This window comes from Balaenoptera ricei, chromosome 5, assembly GCF_028023285.1.
Source record: "Balaenoptera ricei isolate mBalRic1 chromosome 5, mBalRic1.hap2, whole genome shotgun sequence".
Taxonomy (NCBI): domain Eukaryota; kingdom Metazoa; phylum Chordata; class Mammalia; order Artiodactyla; family Balaenopteridae; genus Balaenoptera; species Balaenoptera ricei.
In genome coordinates, this window is record NC_082643.1 from 54,321,149 (window position 1) to 54,338,421 (window position 17,273).

The 17,273-nt window shown below is 39.6% G+C and overlaps 1 protein-coding gene across 5 annotated transcripts in view; it reads right to left on the bottom strand.

Annotated features, from left to right (window-relative positions):
- SLC4A4 (solute carrier family 4 member 4) overlaps nt 1–17,273 on the bottom strand; it is a 399,214-nt gene that overhangs the window by 40,556 nt on the left and 341,385 nt on the right. For all 5 annotated transcript variants that reach the window (XM_059922878.1, XM_059922879.1, XM_059922880.1 and 2 more), the window contains exon 16: nt 12,416–12,607. In XM_059922878.1, the coding sequence (XP_059778861.1) occupies nt 12,416–12,607 (192 nt within the window). The remainder of the gene's footprint in view (nt 1–12,415; nt 12,608–17,273) is intronic.

Sequence of the window (17,273 nt, forward strand, 5' to 3'; positions counted from 1 at the left end):
AGAACAGGTCAGAGAGAGAGAGAGAGAGAGAGAGAGAGAGAGTGTGTGTGTGTGTGTGTGTGTGTGTGTGTAGGCAGGGGAGGGGAATCAAAGATAATATATCCTTGAAGTACTGTACAAACACTCTTCCTGTATGCAATACAAAGGAGACCAGAATAAGGATGAAATCTCAAGGCATATTATAAAATCTGCACAAAAATACAGAATTCTGTTTATTATTTAGGAGGTAGCATTTTGAGTACAGAGCAAGATAAATTCCACGGGTAACCTGAAAACTCCAAGAACCAAGCAGGGAAAGTGTTTACAGTTCCAGTCTAATGAATGGGCTTAAGACCTCAGAGAAAAAAAAGCGATGGAAGACAGAAATCTGATGGCTTCACTAACTTTGCCAAAGAAAATATTTTTCACTCTTGGCTAGTGCTTAAAATCTCCTGTATGTGGAGCATCTCTTTCTCCACCACTTCTTAAGTGTGGTCACCTAAACTTCCTAAGTACCTGCCTCTGGTCAGGACAAGGGCTGGGCTTTATGGGAGTGCATTAAACCCAAACCTTTCCCATGGAGTGGGTGCAGAATGGCCATTTCTGAGTCAGTAGCGGAACATGGGACCATTTAGTTGGTTGGCGGTTCCTCTGCGGTGTCTGGTGGCACTGACAATGGCCTACGAGCATTACTATAGCACAGACAGCTGAGTTTCCCTGTAAGGTATATACACATGGTTGTGCATAATTTGATCATTCAACAAAAATTTACTTAGCACATTCAGCCCTCTGTATTCACGGCTTCTGCTTCCGTGAAAATGGAGGGCCAACTGTAAGTACCTAATACTTTGGCACTAGGGATACCACAGTAAACAAAACAGACACAATCCATGTCTTCATGAAGTTCACAGTCAAGTCATACATGAGAAAGCCTGCTCCTAAACGAAATCAGGATTTATTCAGCAGTGATCACGTAATCTCAGAGTAAGCAGTCAGCTTTCTGGTGCCACTAGGTGAAGAGAGATCAGTGATGGGCTGAGTGGCTGCACAGTTCTCAGGACAGAGGGTCTTTGGAAAGAGTAGTAGGACTACTGCAATCAGGTGTTCAACAGAAACTGAAGTGGAGAATGGAATTACTTGGCGATGTGGGTGTGAAGGACATGGTAGTGCTCAATTCTTGACGGTGACCAGGTGTCAGGAGCCTTGGGTACTAAGTAGCAGCAGGATCAAAGATGGCCATTTGGCCAGAAGTTCGAGGACTGGTTTAGCTTTCTGGAGAAGTATACACAGAGGAGCAGAGAGCCAGCTATGGGACTTTTAGGGGTAATTTAACACCAAGCACAAATAGATGGCAGGGATCAATTTGGGGAAAACATATAGTACAGCAGTTAGAAGCACACAGTTTCTATAGTCAGATTACCTGGGTTGGAACTCCAGTACCATTATTTCCTACTTGTAAATACTTATCCTTTCTTAGCTTTAATTACTCCAACTGCAAAATGTAGCCAAGATAATCCCTACAACTTCATCGGTCTGTCATAAGAATTACACAGGATAAGCCATGAAAGTGCTTTTTAGCACAGTACCTGCAGCATCACAAACTCTCCTAATATACGTTAACTCAGGTTATTTCAAGTTCCACAAAGCCTCTTTGGCTGCAGAAACCATTGGAATAACTAAATAATCTACTGCCAGGAGGTCTCTGAAAGAAATCTTGAATTCCAAGAAACAAGAAATAAAAACCCAGTAATAATATGAAACTGCCACTCAGAGCTCATTATGGTTGGAAGTATCTGGAATCCCTGCAGAAAAAGGATGCTTCCCAGGGGCTCAATACGGGAGGAAACACCCATTTTCTTAAGTTTTGTGCAAGTAAATTTTCACACGGGCAGCTCAGGATGGTCTGGCAAGAGACGGTCATTGTGAAGCAGGCTCAGGAGTATATTAAGATGTTACAGCAGCCTCTCTGGTCCGGTAGGTCATGAATCAATGCAAGACCAGAGGTCACTGCCAAGGCAAAAAAGAAGTTCTCTCTTCTTTATCACCCTCCCAATCCTTACTCAGCAGATCCAACTTGCTGACAGCTCAGATATCCTACAAGTTGTTCTTTCTAAAGAGGGTAATGGTTATTAAAAAGGCAGTTCTCCTCCTTCCCCCCCCCCCCCATAAACAGGAGAAGGGAAGTAGAGGGTAGCAAATGAATCCAATTGGCCGTTTCTTGGTACAAATGCCCCTAGGGCCCGCACCTCTGGCCCTTCTAGGGAACAGATCTGCCTGAGCGGAATCACTACCAGGCACCGGGGAAGTGCTGTTCCTTTACTTAGGAGACGAGGCATTCTCAGCCTTCCATAAACCGAGCACTGAAGCCCTAAACCTGCTTTTTCAGTAGTTTTCCTCATTTTAATTAACGGCAGATTGTTTTTTTCCTATTGCTTAGGCCCAAAACTTTGGACTATCCATGCAACTCTTCTCTTTCTCTCACATCCTACGTCCAACAGGTCAGCAAATTACCTTCAAAACATATCCGGGATCCTGTCTCTTCTCATCACCTCCATTGCTATTCCCACCCTTATCTAAACCACCACTTTATCTCATATGGTTCCTGCTTCCTGTCTCTATACTCACCAACTTGAGGACACTGCCAAGGTATTACCCTGAATAATCACGTTAAAATTTAGGTCAGATAATGTAGAAGGCAGAGTAATGCCCCTCTAAAGATGCCTAATTCCTGGAACCCGTGAATATGTAATGTTACTCGGCTAGGGAGAATCAGAGTTGCAGACAGAATTAAGGCTACTAATCAGACGAACTCGTGATTAGGGAAACCATCCAGGATTATTCCAGAAGGTCCAGTGTAATCACAAGAATCCCTGTAAGTGAAAGGGGAGGCAGGAGAATCTGTGTCAGAGTGATGCAGCGTGAGAAAGACTTGACTGGCCACTGCTGGCTTTGAAGATGGAGGAATAGGGCCAAGAGCCAAGGAATGTGGGCAGCCTCTAGAAGCTGGAAAAGGCAAGGAAAGACAGTCTCCCCCAGAGGCTTCAGAAAGAACACAGCCCTGCCAACACCTTGATTTTAGCCCGTTGAGATATATTTCAGACTTCTGACCTCCAGGTCTCAAGACAGTAAATGTGTTGTTTTAAGCCATCGTGTTTGTGGTACTTTGATACAGCAGCCATGGGAAACTAATATAAATAAACAGATAGTTTGGGCTCCCCTGGTGGCGCAGTGGTTAAGGACCTGCCTGCCAATGCGCAGGGGACATGGGTTCAAGCCCTGGTCTGGGAAGATCCCACATGCCGCGGAGCAACTAAGCCCGTGCACCACAACTACTGAGCCTGCGAGCCACAACTACTGAAGTTCATGTGCCTACAGCCTGTGCTCCGCAACAAGAGAAGTCACTGCAATCACAATGAGAAGCCCACGCACAGCGACGAAGAGTAGTCCCCGCTCGCCGCAACTAGAGAAAGCCCGCGCGCAGCAACAAAGACCCAATGCAGCCATAAATAAATAAATTTTAAAAATAAATTAAAAAAAAATAGTTTATTTAAGTTTAATTATTAGTTTCACAAATTTATATATAATATATTTATATATAAATTTGGTAGAACCCCTTGGCAATGGCATTCTTGTCAAGTGTGGCACTATTATACTATAGGTATAACAGTAGCTAAAAAGTCAAATGCTAATAATTCAGGATTACATTTCTTAAAATGTATGGGGAAAGAAAAGATACTCTATTAATAATACTGCTTAACCTCATTAAAAATCACAGCTAGGGTGATATGTTCTGTACAGTATACTCACTTCTATTTCCCCTTCCTTCCCCTTAAATTGTACAATACGGTTCAGGTACATCAGAAATCACTCCTGGAGAGTGTTTATTGTAAGACATTCATTTCTAAGATAGTGGATCTGGTTTGAACTTCATAGTCAAGGAAATTGATTTTTCCCAGGCCACTTTTGTATTCAACTCTAAATCCTCTAATTAGCGAAGGCAGGTAGGGGTGCTATTTTAGCAGGCTCTTCAGGTCTTACCCTGTACTAAAATTAAACTTTAATTTGAACTGCCCGAAAAATGTCAAGCGCTGAGTATACAAGCTTACTAGATATACTCTAGGACCCAGGTACAGGAGCGTGGCGTCTGACTTTAAGGAAGTAAGAATCAATTTATTTGGGTCCTTCTCACATTTCCAAACACATTTAGCAAAACAAACATGTATGAATTTCCTTTCATTTTTTAGTTTATTTTATCTTCCCTTTTCATCAAACTTGATCTCTTGCAAAAACTCCAGAACAGTACCCTTTTATGTGTCAATATATAAATAAAGAAATCAAATTAGAAACCCATAGTCCCTTCTTCCCTACTAGCTATTACTGGTAATGATTAGAAGTGCCAAAGTTTTCATGAGAAAACTGTTCCCACTAGATTTCATGCCCAATCCTGTGGATTCAGAGGCCTCAACTTTAGCTTGGACAAACATCATAACTAATGGGTCCATCCAATCAAATGCTAAGTCTCTCTAGGCTCAAACTTCAATATCCTAGGAATATAAACTATCACAATCTAAATGAAACACAAGTTAACTCATATATGTCAAGGACTAACTATAAAAAGTTTGTAGTCACAGATGTGCTATGACATATAATAATTCTTACCTCCATTCATGAATGGGGAAAAGGAAAGCGTGTTTCAACTAAGATTCTTGTATACCAGAATGGTTTTGAGCTCTTTTATTTTTGTTTATCATTTTTTAATTATAAAATTGGAGAGGAGAAAAATATTTCTGTCCTCTGCAGAATTACAAAATATCTCAATCTAATAAAGAGCAACCAGCTTAAATATTTAAACTATCAAAGCAAAGAAGAAATTGAGTGGATGGGAAGGGAAATTCAAATAACCATCTAATAAATCTATTATACACATACTCTTCATGAAGGATGGTACTGTATTAGTTATTAAGAGAGTCATAATCATTGAGACACCAACAGTGAGAAGCTAGTTAATTTACAGGGGAAAAAAATGAATTGGGTTCCTCTGAAGCCCCAGAGGATATTTGGTTTTCACTTTGCGAGGACTGCAGCTGCTCCTAAATTAACTGGGGGAAAGGCTGTGCGCCTGCAGAGCAGTTCTCAATGGATGGAGCTGTTATAAAGAGACAACTACAGCAGCAGGCACGCTGTGGGTTCTCAATAAATATTAATTCAGGATGTCAATTCCTTGCATGATCGCCATGCTTGGAAAATGCTAAACAATGGTGTAAAAACGCATTTATTCTAGATGAAAAAAAGTGCGTCAGACAAATATGTTTCTTTTGGCAGTCATGAAAAGGCACAAAATACTATGAAAATTTTAAAATTTGATCCCCCTCCCCCATAGCCAATGCTATACAGCACTATAAAAAAATAAGCATTACTATCAGCACAGCAATCATAATACACTGTATTTTGAATCAATAATACCCACTATAATTAGAATTCAATAAAAGGAAAGTCTGATTTAGACTCCAGGATTTTAATGCCATAAGCTATAAAGTCAGAGAAATTCAGGGAACAAAGAAGGGAATCAGATTGGGCAATTTATCTAGGAGGGGCTTAGAGCTTGCCAGTGAAAGTCTACTAGAAAAAAAAATTGTTTTTCCAAGCAGGGAACAGAGGGGAGTAGGCCTAATCAAGTGGTTCAGCCGGGAAGCTAAGGAGATGTTAGCAGTCATGGGCCTCTTCCTCTATTCTGCCTCAGACTGAGCAGTAGAACAAAAGACCCAAATGCGTGAGTGCCAGAAGCAAATGAGTAAATCACCTGGGAAATACTATGTCCCAATCTGGTCACTATATTCTAAGTTGAAACTGAAAATCTGGAGTTGACTCAGAGAAGGATGACCAGTAGAATAGGAGTCCAGAAATCACATCTCATACAAAATGATAGGAGGCCTAAAGAAGCTGTAGGGAGAAATTGCCTTCAAATATGTGAAATCTGTCATAGGAAAGAAAGACTAAACTTGTTCTGTGTAGCTTCGAGGGCAACGGCAGATCCCGAGGACGAGGCTGTAGAAAGGCAGATTTGTGTTTCTATCAGGAATGCCTTCGGAGATGTAAAGTTCCTGTTCTGGGAAGCATTCGAGCAGCCCAGAGATGAGTGCTTGTCAGAAATGAAGAGGCAATGTTGGACTAGATGGTATTCAAAGTCCTAATACTAAAATTCAATGATTAAGACCCAATTGTCAAAATTTCTTGATCCTCTAATAGGGTCTTCTTGGATATATCCCCCCAAAACCATTACAATAAAGGGCTTTAAAAGGAAGGTGGTTTTATAATTTACATTAAGGTACAAAATTCTTAATTTAAAAAGAACTGGTAAGTCATATGTATAAATGAGACAGTCTAGAAATGGAGCAGGAGATCATTTTGTGTTAATGGATAGATTTCAATGCTGGTGACTTTTCTATGGTGCTTCTGACCAACAAGGTACCACGGTCAAAATGACTTCTGTCCAAAGACTACCTCTATGCCACCATTAAAACCTCTCACATAACATGGCAAAGGGACTTTGCAAACAAACAAAACTCTCAAAAACACTTTGGCCAAACAATGCTCCCAACCTTTTTTTTCTTCGGGCTCAATTCAGGTTGACTGTATTTTTTGTTATATATCCACAAAAACTTTAGTATTTGTAATCTTTGTTGAATGTTGAACAGATTGGGTTGTGTTCAGAACCTAATATCCCTCTGTCATTCTTAAGAAAAAAATATGAAAGTGAGTTTTGAATTAAAAACAAATTTGACTTTAAAAATTATTTTCCTTGGTACAAGATAACACAAGAATTTGAAAATCTGATTCCCTTTCACTGACAGCAAAGTCATTTTCCAAATGAGCTTCAATGGTAGGATGTGGTCTGATGTTTCTGCAAGAACCAGCCAAATGTCACCCAGTATTATTAACACTAGGATGGGACAAAGAATACAGGCCCACTATTTCTTCCTCATATTTGGATACATTATTTGTTTTAATTTGATAGTTTTTACCATTCACCAAAAAAATTTCTGAGAGAAAAAGAAAACAGGGTAGGGATGTTACCTGATTCTTGTAAAGAGCTGTTTATAAACTAAACACATCCAACATTAATAGAATTGTCACAGGCCAAAATGCCAACTAAGAATCATGGTTCCAAAAATACAGCTAATTGTAGAATCCTAAACTGTGTTTTATATGGATAAAAACTAACGTGTCACCTAACTAAAATGCTCAATGTGTTTTCACTGAAATTCCTGAAGCCCTACACTTTTTTCTCACCCATAAAGCCAGTTCCTCAAAGACCACTATCAATTTACTTAGGTCACATGAGGTCACCAAAGTGTGATCCTATAGTAGACAGTAAGCATGAATAGGGCAGAAGGACCAAAATGAATCACCTCATTTAAAAACTCAAAAATCTAACTTATTCAACAAATACATATTAAGTTCCTACTATATTCCAGGCCCATGAATGACTTGTCTTTGTATCCTTACCATCCAGTGTTGTATCAAGCACACATTAGACTCAAAATAATTTTTTTCAATATTGAACTAATATACTAATTAACTATAGAATTTAGAATACTGTTATTTTTTTTTTAAGAAGGATATCAAAGAACATTCTGCTCAAATGTCATCTCAATAAACCATCGACGTTGCCAAAGCTATTAACGGTACCTGGAACTTACTGATCTTCTCTATTTAAATGACAATAACAACCAGGAGGATATTAAAGAACCTTACCATTACATCAATTCATGGGAGTGTTAGAACTCTTACTTTTTCTAAGGGGAGGAAAAAGAGGAAATTAAGTAGATCCTTAAGAAAAACATGTTCATGCCAATTACATACATCAACCAGCCACACTGCATCTGACTATATTAAAGTATCAGTAATTCTGCCTAATTCAGAGGCTCTGTAGCTTGATGAGTTCTACTAATCACGATCCTGCTCCATCTTTAAGATGACTGCTTTCCTTTTGCCTCTACATATTGCAGTGATGGCATCTCTGCTCCATGAGCACCACCACCTGTTGGCAGGGGACTATGCAAGAACATTTCCTGGTAAGACCCCAGGCCACCTGCCACAGAAGATCACAGGTTATGCTGTGATGCTCCTTCAGGAAGTTTTGATGCCAAAACACTGGCGAAAGACTTGAGGCCGATGTAACAGAAGAGTAAATGTATGGGATTAACAGACTAATGCACCCCTCTAAAAGGGATGGGGAGCCCAAAGGAGGCAGTCAGTGGGGTACTGCTACTCCACCATGTTCCACTGAGCATTAGGGCTCTGTGGAAGTGCCTGATAGACAAATCAAATTCCTGATGGACAGGCTAGCAAAGGCAAACTGTTTCATCTTAAGTGCTCACACTTATGGACTGCCAGTGGCTTCATGAGGGAGGAGAAGAGTGGATAACCAACCCTGGTCTAGGCAAAGGCAATGAGATACTGAACTAGGGGAACCTAAGTGTACACATAAAGGAGAGCAATTACAGCAGGATAATCAAGGGGGCTGATGAGTTTAACTTGATAAAGAAAAACTTGGAAAGGTAAATACGATGGATAGCATCTTTTATCATACCAGATCCATTTCTACTCTTTTCCACCAGGCTCTCTGCCTTGGGAGGCTGACCTGTGTGGTCTACAATAGGCTCACTTGCCCTCCAGATTCCAGAAGCATTCAGCCTGGGCAGGCCATGTGGGGAAGAGAGAGATCAGAGCATTGATTCCCATAGCTATATCCCTTTGAGGTTGCCTCGGACTGGCTAAACCCCTCAATCCAAAGTCATGGGGCCTTTCAGGAAAGTTCTCTCTACCATTTTGTCTTCCCCAGGTTCCAGCAACCACTCCTTTTCTACATCCTTTGAGTGAGGGATAGTAACAGTCCCACTGCTACCAGACACTACACTCTCCCTTGTGGTTTCCCTAAACCTGATCTCACCTTTGCAAATGATGCTTTCATTAAACCCCTCAGACTATCCTAATTTGAGTGTATAATTTGCTTCCTGCTGGGACTCTGACTGATACACCAAGTATGATTTTAAGATTTTGATCTTGGGTGACTGTGAAGAGAGGTGATATTATTAGCTGAGGTAAGGAGTACCAGAAGATAAGGACGTTCCACTGTGGAAAGACAACCCCATGTTTTGAATTTGCTACATGGCGACTGTGGATCATCCACAGAGAGAGGTTGGCAGCAGCTGCAAAAGCAGACCTGGCATAAAGATGGAGAAGATAATGAACTTTTGGGAATCTGTAAGTCCTGATCATTGCTATAAGCACAAGTTGAATACAGAGAACTTATTTTAGGAGATGGAATCAGAAAACTCTCTTTAAAATTATAGAATACTAGAGGTTAAAGGATGTTAACCGTCATCTAGCTGGGCTCTCCCTTTATGCATGTGGACTAAAGTCCACAGTTAGCTATCAAAGGGCGCAGTGTTAGTTAATGGCAGTGCTGGCACTAGCATCTATGGCTTCTGGGTTCCTACATCTGTGCTCTTCCCATAAATTGCAGCATTTATCTCTACTTGACTGGTTTCCACTAGTCAACAAGTATTGAGTACTAGCCTGCATCCAACCTGGTGCTAATTGATGTGAGGAGTAAAATAAAAGTATAACAGTTTCCCAGCAGTTTACAGTCTTCATCGACTAACAACTCATGCAAAAGTTTGGAAATGAGAGTGCAAGATAGCAATGACTGTGTAAGTTAAAGGAGAATCGGACATTTTGTACGGCAAGGACACTGCCATCCAGTATTAGCATTTTGCAATTTTAGAGGTTTCATGTGAATTGTTGGTGTGAGTGAGGAAGCAGTAACAGTTAGGCTTGATTACTGTCACAGTAGTCAAGGACTATCTAACTTATCATGTTTAAGCATATGTTTTAATTGTAGAATATAGTATACAAGTATAAGAATCTATAAACCTATGTGCTCCTACCTATAGAGACCATCCTTCTAAATGACAGTTTAAATGAAAACATGTTTTGGCAAGTGAGAGGAAAAAAAGATGCTCTTATTATTCATGTATGTGTGTATGAATTTATGTATGTATTATTATTTAGCTATAAATGTGAAGTGAGTAGGGGAGATGACAGAGCGAAAGCCTACACACTTAAACGTTACTCCTTAGAAATCACATATATTTTCACCTGCCTGTTTATTTTATAATTTGGTGTAAACAATTGTAAACAATGCTGAGAACCTTCTCAATAGGAATTGTAATTAGAATGCTATCATTATTCTCTTTTCACATATTCAACATTTTTCAACATTTCTCAATAGCATTTATCAATGTCTGAGAAATTACCTGCTTGGGCTCTTATAAGGGGCAATTTCTTTAAGTCTAAAGAGCTATTATCAATTTGGGAATTACTGCTGGGAAAAAAAGGTGATGTCTACATAAACAGTTAAACTTCATCACTATTCATCTTAAGGTTGAAATTATTCTGCCAACTACAATTTACAAGTGCTTCACAAATTTTCTACTTTTCTACCTACTACTATGCCTAAATAATATCAGACTTTGGCAAATGAAAGATATAAAAAGGGTGATGATTCCCAAAGTGTGAGCCAAAAAAAAAAAAAAAAAAGATGCCCTATGAATTAATAATTAAGAAGGAAAAACCTCAGTAGAGAAGAAGAAATCATCCTCAAAGACCTCTACCCAGGAATCTGTTCTACACGTAATATACCACTGAAGAGGTGGATCAAGTAAGCACATTTCCCAGTGCATGAACTGGTGTTACAAGCTCAAATGTCTTCAGGGACATGCACTTAATCTGAATGTGTGAAGCAGCCAAGTCCTAGACAATAGAGAGTTGTGAGGACAATAATTACCTGCAAAGGACAGGTTCCACCTAAGCCTCCAAGTGTGTATGTGTGTGCACGTGTGTGTTTACAAACTGTGAACTAAAAAAAGAATGTCTGGGGGTTGAATTCTGCCTGTGGACCACCAGTTTGTGATGTCCATTTAAGGCAGACAAAGTTGAACACTTCTTCCTACATTTCACTTTGAGGAAATGTTTCATTCTTTGGGCCAGCTAGCTCGGGACATTTCATTACAGCTGTGGTCTGAATGTTGCGACCCTCCAAAATCCATATGTTGAAACTCTAACCCACAAGAAGATGATATTAGGAGGTGGGGCCTTAGGAAGAACATGAGGATGGAGCCTTCAGGAATGGCATTAGCGGTCCTATAAAGGACACTCCGCAGAGCTCCCCAGTCCTTCTACCTCCTGAGGGCACAGTGAAAAGGTGCTGGCTAAGAACCAGGAAGAGGGCTCTCACCCAACCATGCTGGCACCTGATCTTGGACTTCCTGGCCTCCAGAGCTGTGAGAAACAAATTTCTGTTGTTTATAAGCCCTCCAGTCTGGTATTCTGTTATAGCCACCCAAACAGATTGAGACAATCATCAAACCTTCCCTTTATTTTCCATTTTAAAAGAAATATCAGAGAGTCAAAACATTTCCTAGCTGAAAGTGAATATATTAATTGTCAGTTTCATTTCCCAGGAATTAAGAAAAGGAACTTTATCGACTGCATCTCATGTCTTCCAAAGTTCTCCTGCTCCTTCTACACAGAACACAGGAGGAGAGATTCATGAGATTTCAGCTGTAGAGAGCAGCTCATTGATAAAAATCAGGTATAATCAACATTACGAAGAAGTATTGACACCCTAAACAGTGAGAACTGAACTGTAAAGCAAAGGATTAGTTTCGTTCTGCAGGTAAAAACACAAAATGCCATTAACTAAATGTTGGTCTTATCTTGTAGTCTCTCAAGGAACCACAGTTTTGACTTTGAGCTCACCTAAGCATATTGTGCAGGATGTGCACAATATGTGCAGGATGTCTGCACAACTCAGCTCAATTATCTGTGTTTCCATAGTAGGGCATTCATCACTATGGGAAGGAAAGGTTGGCTCAGATGACACTCATATCTTACACCAGTACTTGTGTAACACGGCTCAAGTTTACTCCTACAGCCCATGATTCAACTACTCAATTACTCTCATGTGCAGCTGATGAACAAAGCGTTCTATGTCAAAATTCCTGATTAATATGAAAAGAGTTTTGGCTTAGGTACTTAAACACACTATGGATTTAGAAGGTCTTTTCTTAACTTGGGCATTTTTATATAGACTACACCCCACATTCTTCTTTCAGTACAGTTGGAATTACAACAGTCAGAATTTAGGATAGAATTACGTGAGCAAAATCCTTGGATGGTTTTTCAAAGCTAGACTACAATTATATTAAGAATATGTATGCACATAGACACAGACTGGAAAGCAATTTTTTAAACGCACAAAATTATATCGGAAAGGTTGAATTACAGGTGCCTTCTTCATTTTGTAAAGCTGTATTATTGTTAATACAGTGGGAATTCAATGAAAATTACTTAAAGCTCAGGTACTTACCGTGGTTGGAAAATAACGACTAGTTTTGAATTTTTTCAGAGCCATAGAAGAGGTGTAGGTGCCCAAGAAAAGGATGAAAGACATGAGAGTGATATCAGGAACAAAACCACAGTTGTTGCCCATGAGCTTTCCTCCATATTTCAAACACTCCTTCGTCGTCAGAAGTGCCCAGTCAAAGGTAGCATTATGGTGCTGAAGAAGAAAAACAAGAAGATTTTTCTAGGGAACACTGTGCCACAACAAAAGCAGCTTTTGATACCTGATGGGCTATATACGGAATTAATGCTAAGAGTCTCTGTAAAACAGCCTGAGGGTAAACCATTGGAAGGTGACACCTGAGGAGGTGTTAATGGAATAACAGGTAAGGGGGGCCAGGAGGCTATCAATTATTGAAAATACAATGAGAATGATGCAATCCGTTACCTGGTTTGTGCTACAACCCTACAATCAACCATCTGTTCAACAGAAACAAACCACAAAGTCTTTCTTTCCTGTGAACCTTCCTGAGAGTAAACCAAGACACAATAATATCTTAAGTCTCCAAATGTGAGACTCTCTGAAACACCTTTGTTGTTCAAAAAGTAATGACCTCTGATGGGACTTCCCTGAAGGTCCAGTGGTTGAGACTCCACGCTCCCAATGCAGAGGGCACGGGTTCAACCCCTGGTTGGGGAACTAGGATCCCACAGGCTGCACTAAGCGGCCAAAAAAAAAGTACTGATTTCTGTAGTGCACAGATTCTTGTGCTTCAAGCTGATGGCCATAGAGTTAATGCTCTAAAGGTTATATTTGTTAACTAATTTACCCAGCGCTTTCACAAATGAGCTATTTCTTTTCTAAATAACTATGGAGATTGGTGACTTCAGGAACTAAACTATAAAAATGTTGGAGATCTCTGCTTTTTTCAATTGCATAACCTAATAAAATACAGCTTTTCTTGTTGACTCCAGGTCAGTGTCAAGAGAATCCATTATTGGAGAGTGCTGTGATGGGCTGTGGAGTTGGGTATGGGATCTCTGTCCCTGTGTTACATGGCCTCAAGCTCATAGGTCAATTTTCAAATTTTCTTCTGGCTCATGAACTGCTGTCATGTTGTCAGTGCTGTACTTCTTGACAGCAGCTCATTCCTGTTTCTATTCACTGTTTCCAGTATGCAAGAGAATCCTTTTGCTAGCATAGTGGATAAGGCCTGGGCACCCATCCTCCAGCAGCTGAGTTTTAGCTGCTATCAGCTCACAGCTGTCTCCTTCTCTAGAAAACTGCCTTTTGCTGCTTAAGAGCAGCCTCACCTGGAAGGTTACGCCCTCTTGCAGCCAGTTACTGACCAACGCTAATGGGGTGCTACTGTCTGAATATTTGGGTCCCACTAAAATTCATATGCTGAAACTTTATCCCCTATGTGATGGTATTTGGAGACAGGGCTTTGAGAGGTGATTAGGTCAAGAGGCTGGAGTCTTCATGAATGGGATTAGTGCCCTTACAAAAGAGACCCCAGAGTGCTCCTTGTTCCTTCTTTCACATGAGGACACAATGAGAAGACTCTCTAGAACCAGGAAGCAGACCTTCACCAGACACTGAATCTGCCGGTGCCGTGATGCTGGATTTTCTCTTAGGTGCAGGGCTAATGGGTATGTCATGTGCTAACAGAAGAGTAATTTGAGAATACCTTTCAAAGAAATATAGAAAGAAAAACTTTTCCTGTCCGTTGGAGGCAAGAGTTGTCCCTCACACCAAATGCATCATCAATATCCTTTACTATTCATGAATTATCTTAATATAAGTCATCTAGTCATAAAAGATCACACACATAAAAGAAGAATCTCTGGCCAGAAAGAGTTCATATTTTTATAGAGCTCAAAAGGTAAAGTTCTTACATAAGTCAGGAAAAAAACCCCAAAAAACTCTAGATCTTTCCCTGAAATATTAGTTTCAACTTGTAAACAGCTGAATTGCACAATTACTCTTTTGTTAAAGTCTGTTTCTGAGAGGTGATTAATCACATCTCATTTTGTTTTTCAGATTTCTGCATATGGATATTTTTTGCACAATACCTTTAAAGTTTATAGGTCATAACAGGTAACAGATTTCTTTGTTTTAAAATCAGCAAAAATTTACCATAATTTCACTTTAATTTCAGCACTCTAATATCAGCAGAAGCCTTCTTTATAGCTGCAGCTCCCAGAAGAGGTAAGCTGCATTAAAACAATCTCAACAGGCAGTTTTATTGATTTTCTTACAGAGATTCAGGTTGAGGTGAAAACTATACAGATGTGCATGACAGACATGGTTTCTTGTTTACATCAACTTAAAATGCCAATAACACATTTTTGTATGCCTCAAATGATTCTTTGTGTCATTGTACAGAAATTTTAGCCTCCAACACCGTCTTTCACTAAGGGTTTCAGTATAAAAACTTTAGGCAGCATGTATTTATCTCAGTATCTGTATCTTAACACAGTTTCCCACTCCCATAAAACAAACTCTAGCTAAAAATAATTCTACTTAAATATCACTGAAAAGACATCTATATTATTTGTGTTATTTCAGTGTTATTATTCTGCATAAGCTGGTATCAATGAATGTTAATTCTGTAAAACTTCAGGCAAAATCCATATCGTAAACTAAACATTAAGACCAAGCATGACTCATCTATTAATGATGTATATAAGTAAAGATGAAAAGTAGAGTGTTAGGGCTTCCCTGGTGGCGCAGTGGTTGAGAATCTGCCTGCCGATGCAGGGGACATGGGTTCGAGCCCTGGTCTGGGAAGATCCCACATGCCACGGAGCAACTGGGCCCGTGAGCCACAATTGCTGAGCCTGCGCGTCTGGAGCCTGTGCTCCGCAGCAAGAGAGGCCACGATAGTGAGAGGCCCGCGCGCCGCGATGAAGAGTGGCCCCCGCTTGCCACAACTAGAGAAAGCTCTCGCACAGAAACAAAGACCCAACACAGCCATAAATAAATTAATTAATTAAAAAAAAAAAAAAAAAAAAGAAAAGTAGAGTGTTAGATAATTAGCTTATGATTTAATCATCACATATATCAAGTTATACAATCTTTACTATAACATATCTCATTTTGTTATCTATGAAACAGATACTTCTGTGTAGAAATAACATCTTTTGCTTCAGAGGTCAATTTTGCCTTACCTAAGTAAAGGAAACACTAAAAACAACAGAAACTGCACTGATACAAGTTGCCACTTGCTAGAAGCTAATGGTTTCTAAATTTTTATCATCAGTGAAACATCTTTTTCATGTAAAATTTACGCAGGACCCCAATAATTAAAACGGACAAAACTGAGCTATTCTGCCTTTACACGGTTAGGAGGCCTTGAGTCTCTCTGTCTCTCAACATCCCTTCCTACCGCAAAGCAGCTCCTGACTCACCTCTCTGGAATCCTAGCTCAGTCTGAGAGGAGTTTGAGATTAACAGATACACCCTACTATATTTAAAATAGATAAACAACAAGGACCTACTGTATAGCACAGGCAACTATATTCAGTATCTTGTAATAGCCTATAATGGAAAAGAATCTGAAAAAGAATAGATTTGTATACATATGTATAACTGAATCACTTTGCTGAACACCTGAAACTAACACAACACTGTAAATTAACTGTACTTCAATTTAAAAAACTGTCATCATCTTCACAGACAGCACTCTTTGCTCCAAGCTGTGCTCTCTCCACACCGAGTTCTCTAACGACAGGTTAGGGGCATGTGACGTGAAGTAAGGATGAGAACGGAGAAAGATCCAGATAGGTCAACGTAAGGATGAGAATGGAGAAAGGTCCAGATAGGTCAACTTATTCCACTGATTGGGGCGATTATTCAACTAATCATTTTGAGCTCCATTCTGGGCTGGGTGCTGATACAGAGAAGTTCTAAGTGTAGCTTCTGCATTCAATAAACTTAAGTCTACTCCATGTTCGTGGACACAAGAAGTTTTCTATGTAGGCAGCCTTAGGTCAGCAGCTTTAAAGCAAAGTAGGTGAACCCTGGAGGGAGGCCGGTGCTGAGCAGAATTATCTATCCACGTATCTGTTTATCTATCTACCCACCTCTTATTAAAAGTTATCTAAAATTACCATGAGTAGTTTAATCTAGGACTCAATAAACAACATTTCACTGGCCAAATACAACCCACTACCTGTTTCTGTAAATAAAGTTTTATTGAGACACAGCCATGCTCATTCATTTACACACTGTTCATGGCTGCTTTCTGCTACAGCTGCAGCGTTGAATAATTTCAACAGAGACTGACACACAAATCCTAAAGTATTTACGATCTGGTTCTTCAGAGAAAAAGTGTGTCTACCATGGTTTAATCTCTTGTCTAGGACTCCTATGTTACTTTACATTGTTCTACTAAATAAAAATCTCATGATTTCATCAGAATAGTACATTACACTTTTTTGTTTGGCAGCCTTTTATACTTATTATTTCATGAATAGTGTTTGTGATGCTGGTTGATTCACTGTAAATAATTCTGGTTTTGATCATTTGTAATTCAGTCATAGAATAAGCAAAAAGATGTAAATGATTCTTCTTTAGTTCATGGAAATACTGAACATGTATCAAAGCAGCAGACTGGGAAAATACCCTCATGGGTTTCAATCTCAACTCTATCACCACTCAGTTGGAACACAGGAAAAAGTAACTTCACTTTCCTGTGCAACTACAAATAGGACTTTTTACTTAAATAGCTGTAAAAGAGTACCATGAAGATCACTGTGATCCTAAATTTGGAAAATGCTCTAAAGTGAATAGTATCCTTCACATGAAAACCACTCTGTTTACAGTTCAGTAAGTCATGGTGGAAAATGTACAACCAAATAACACTGGTTCCTGAAAG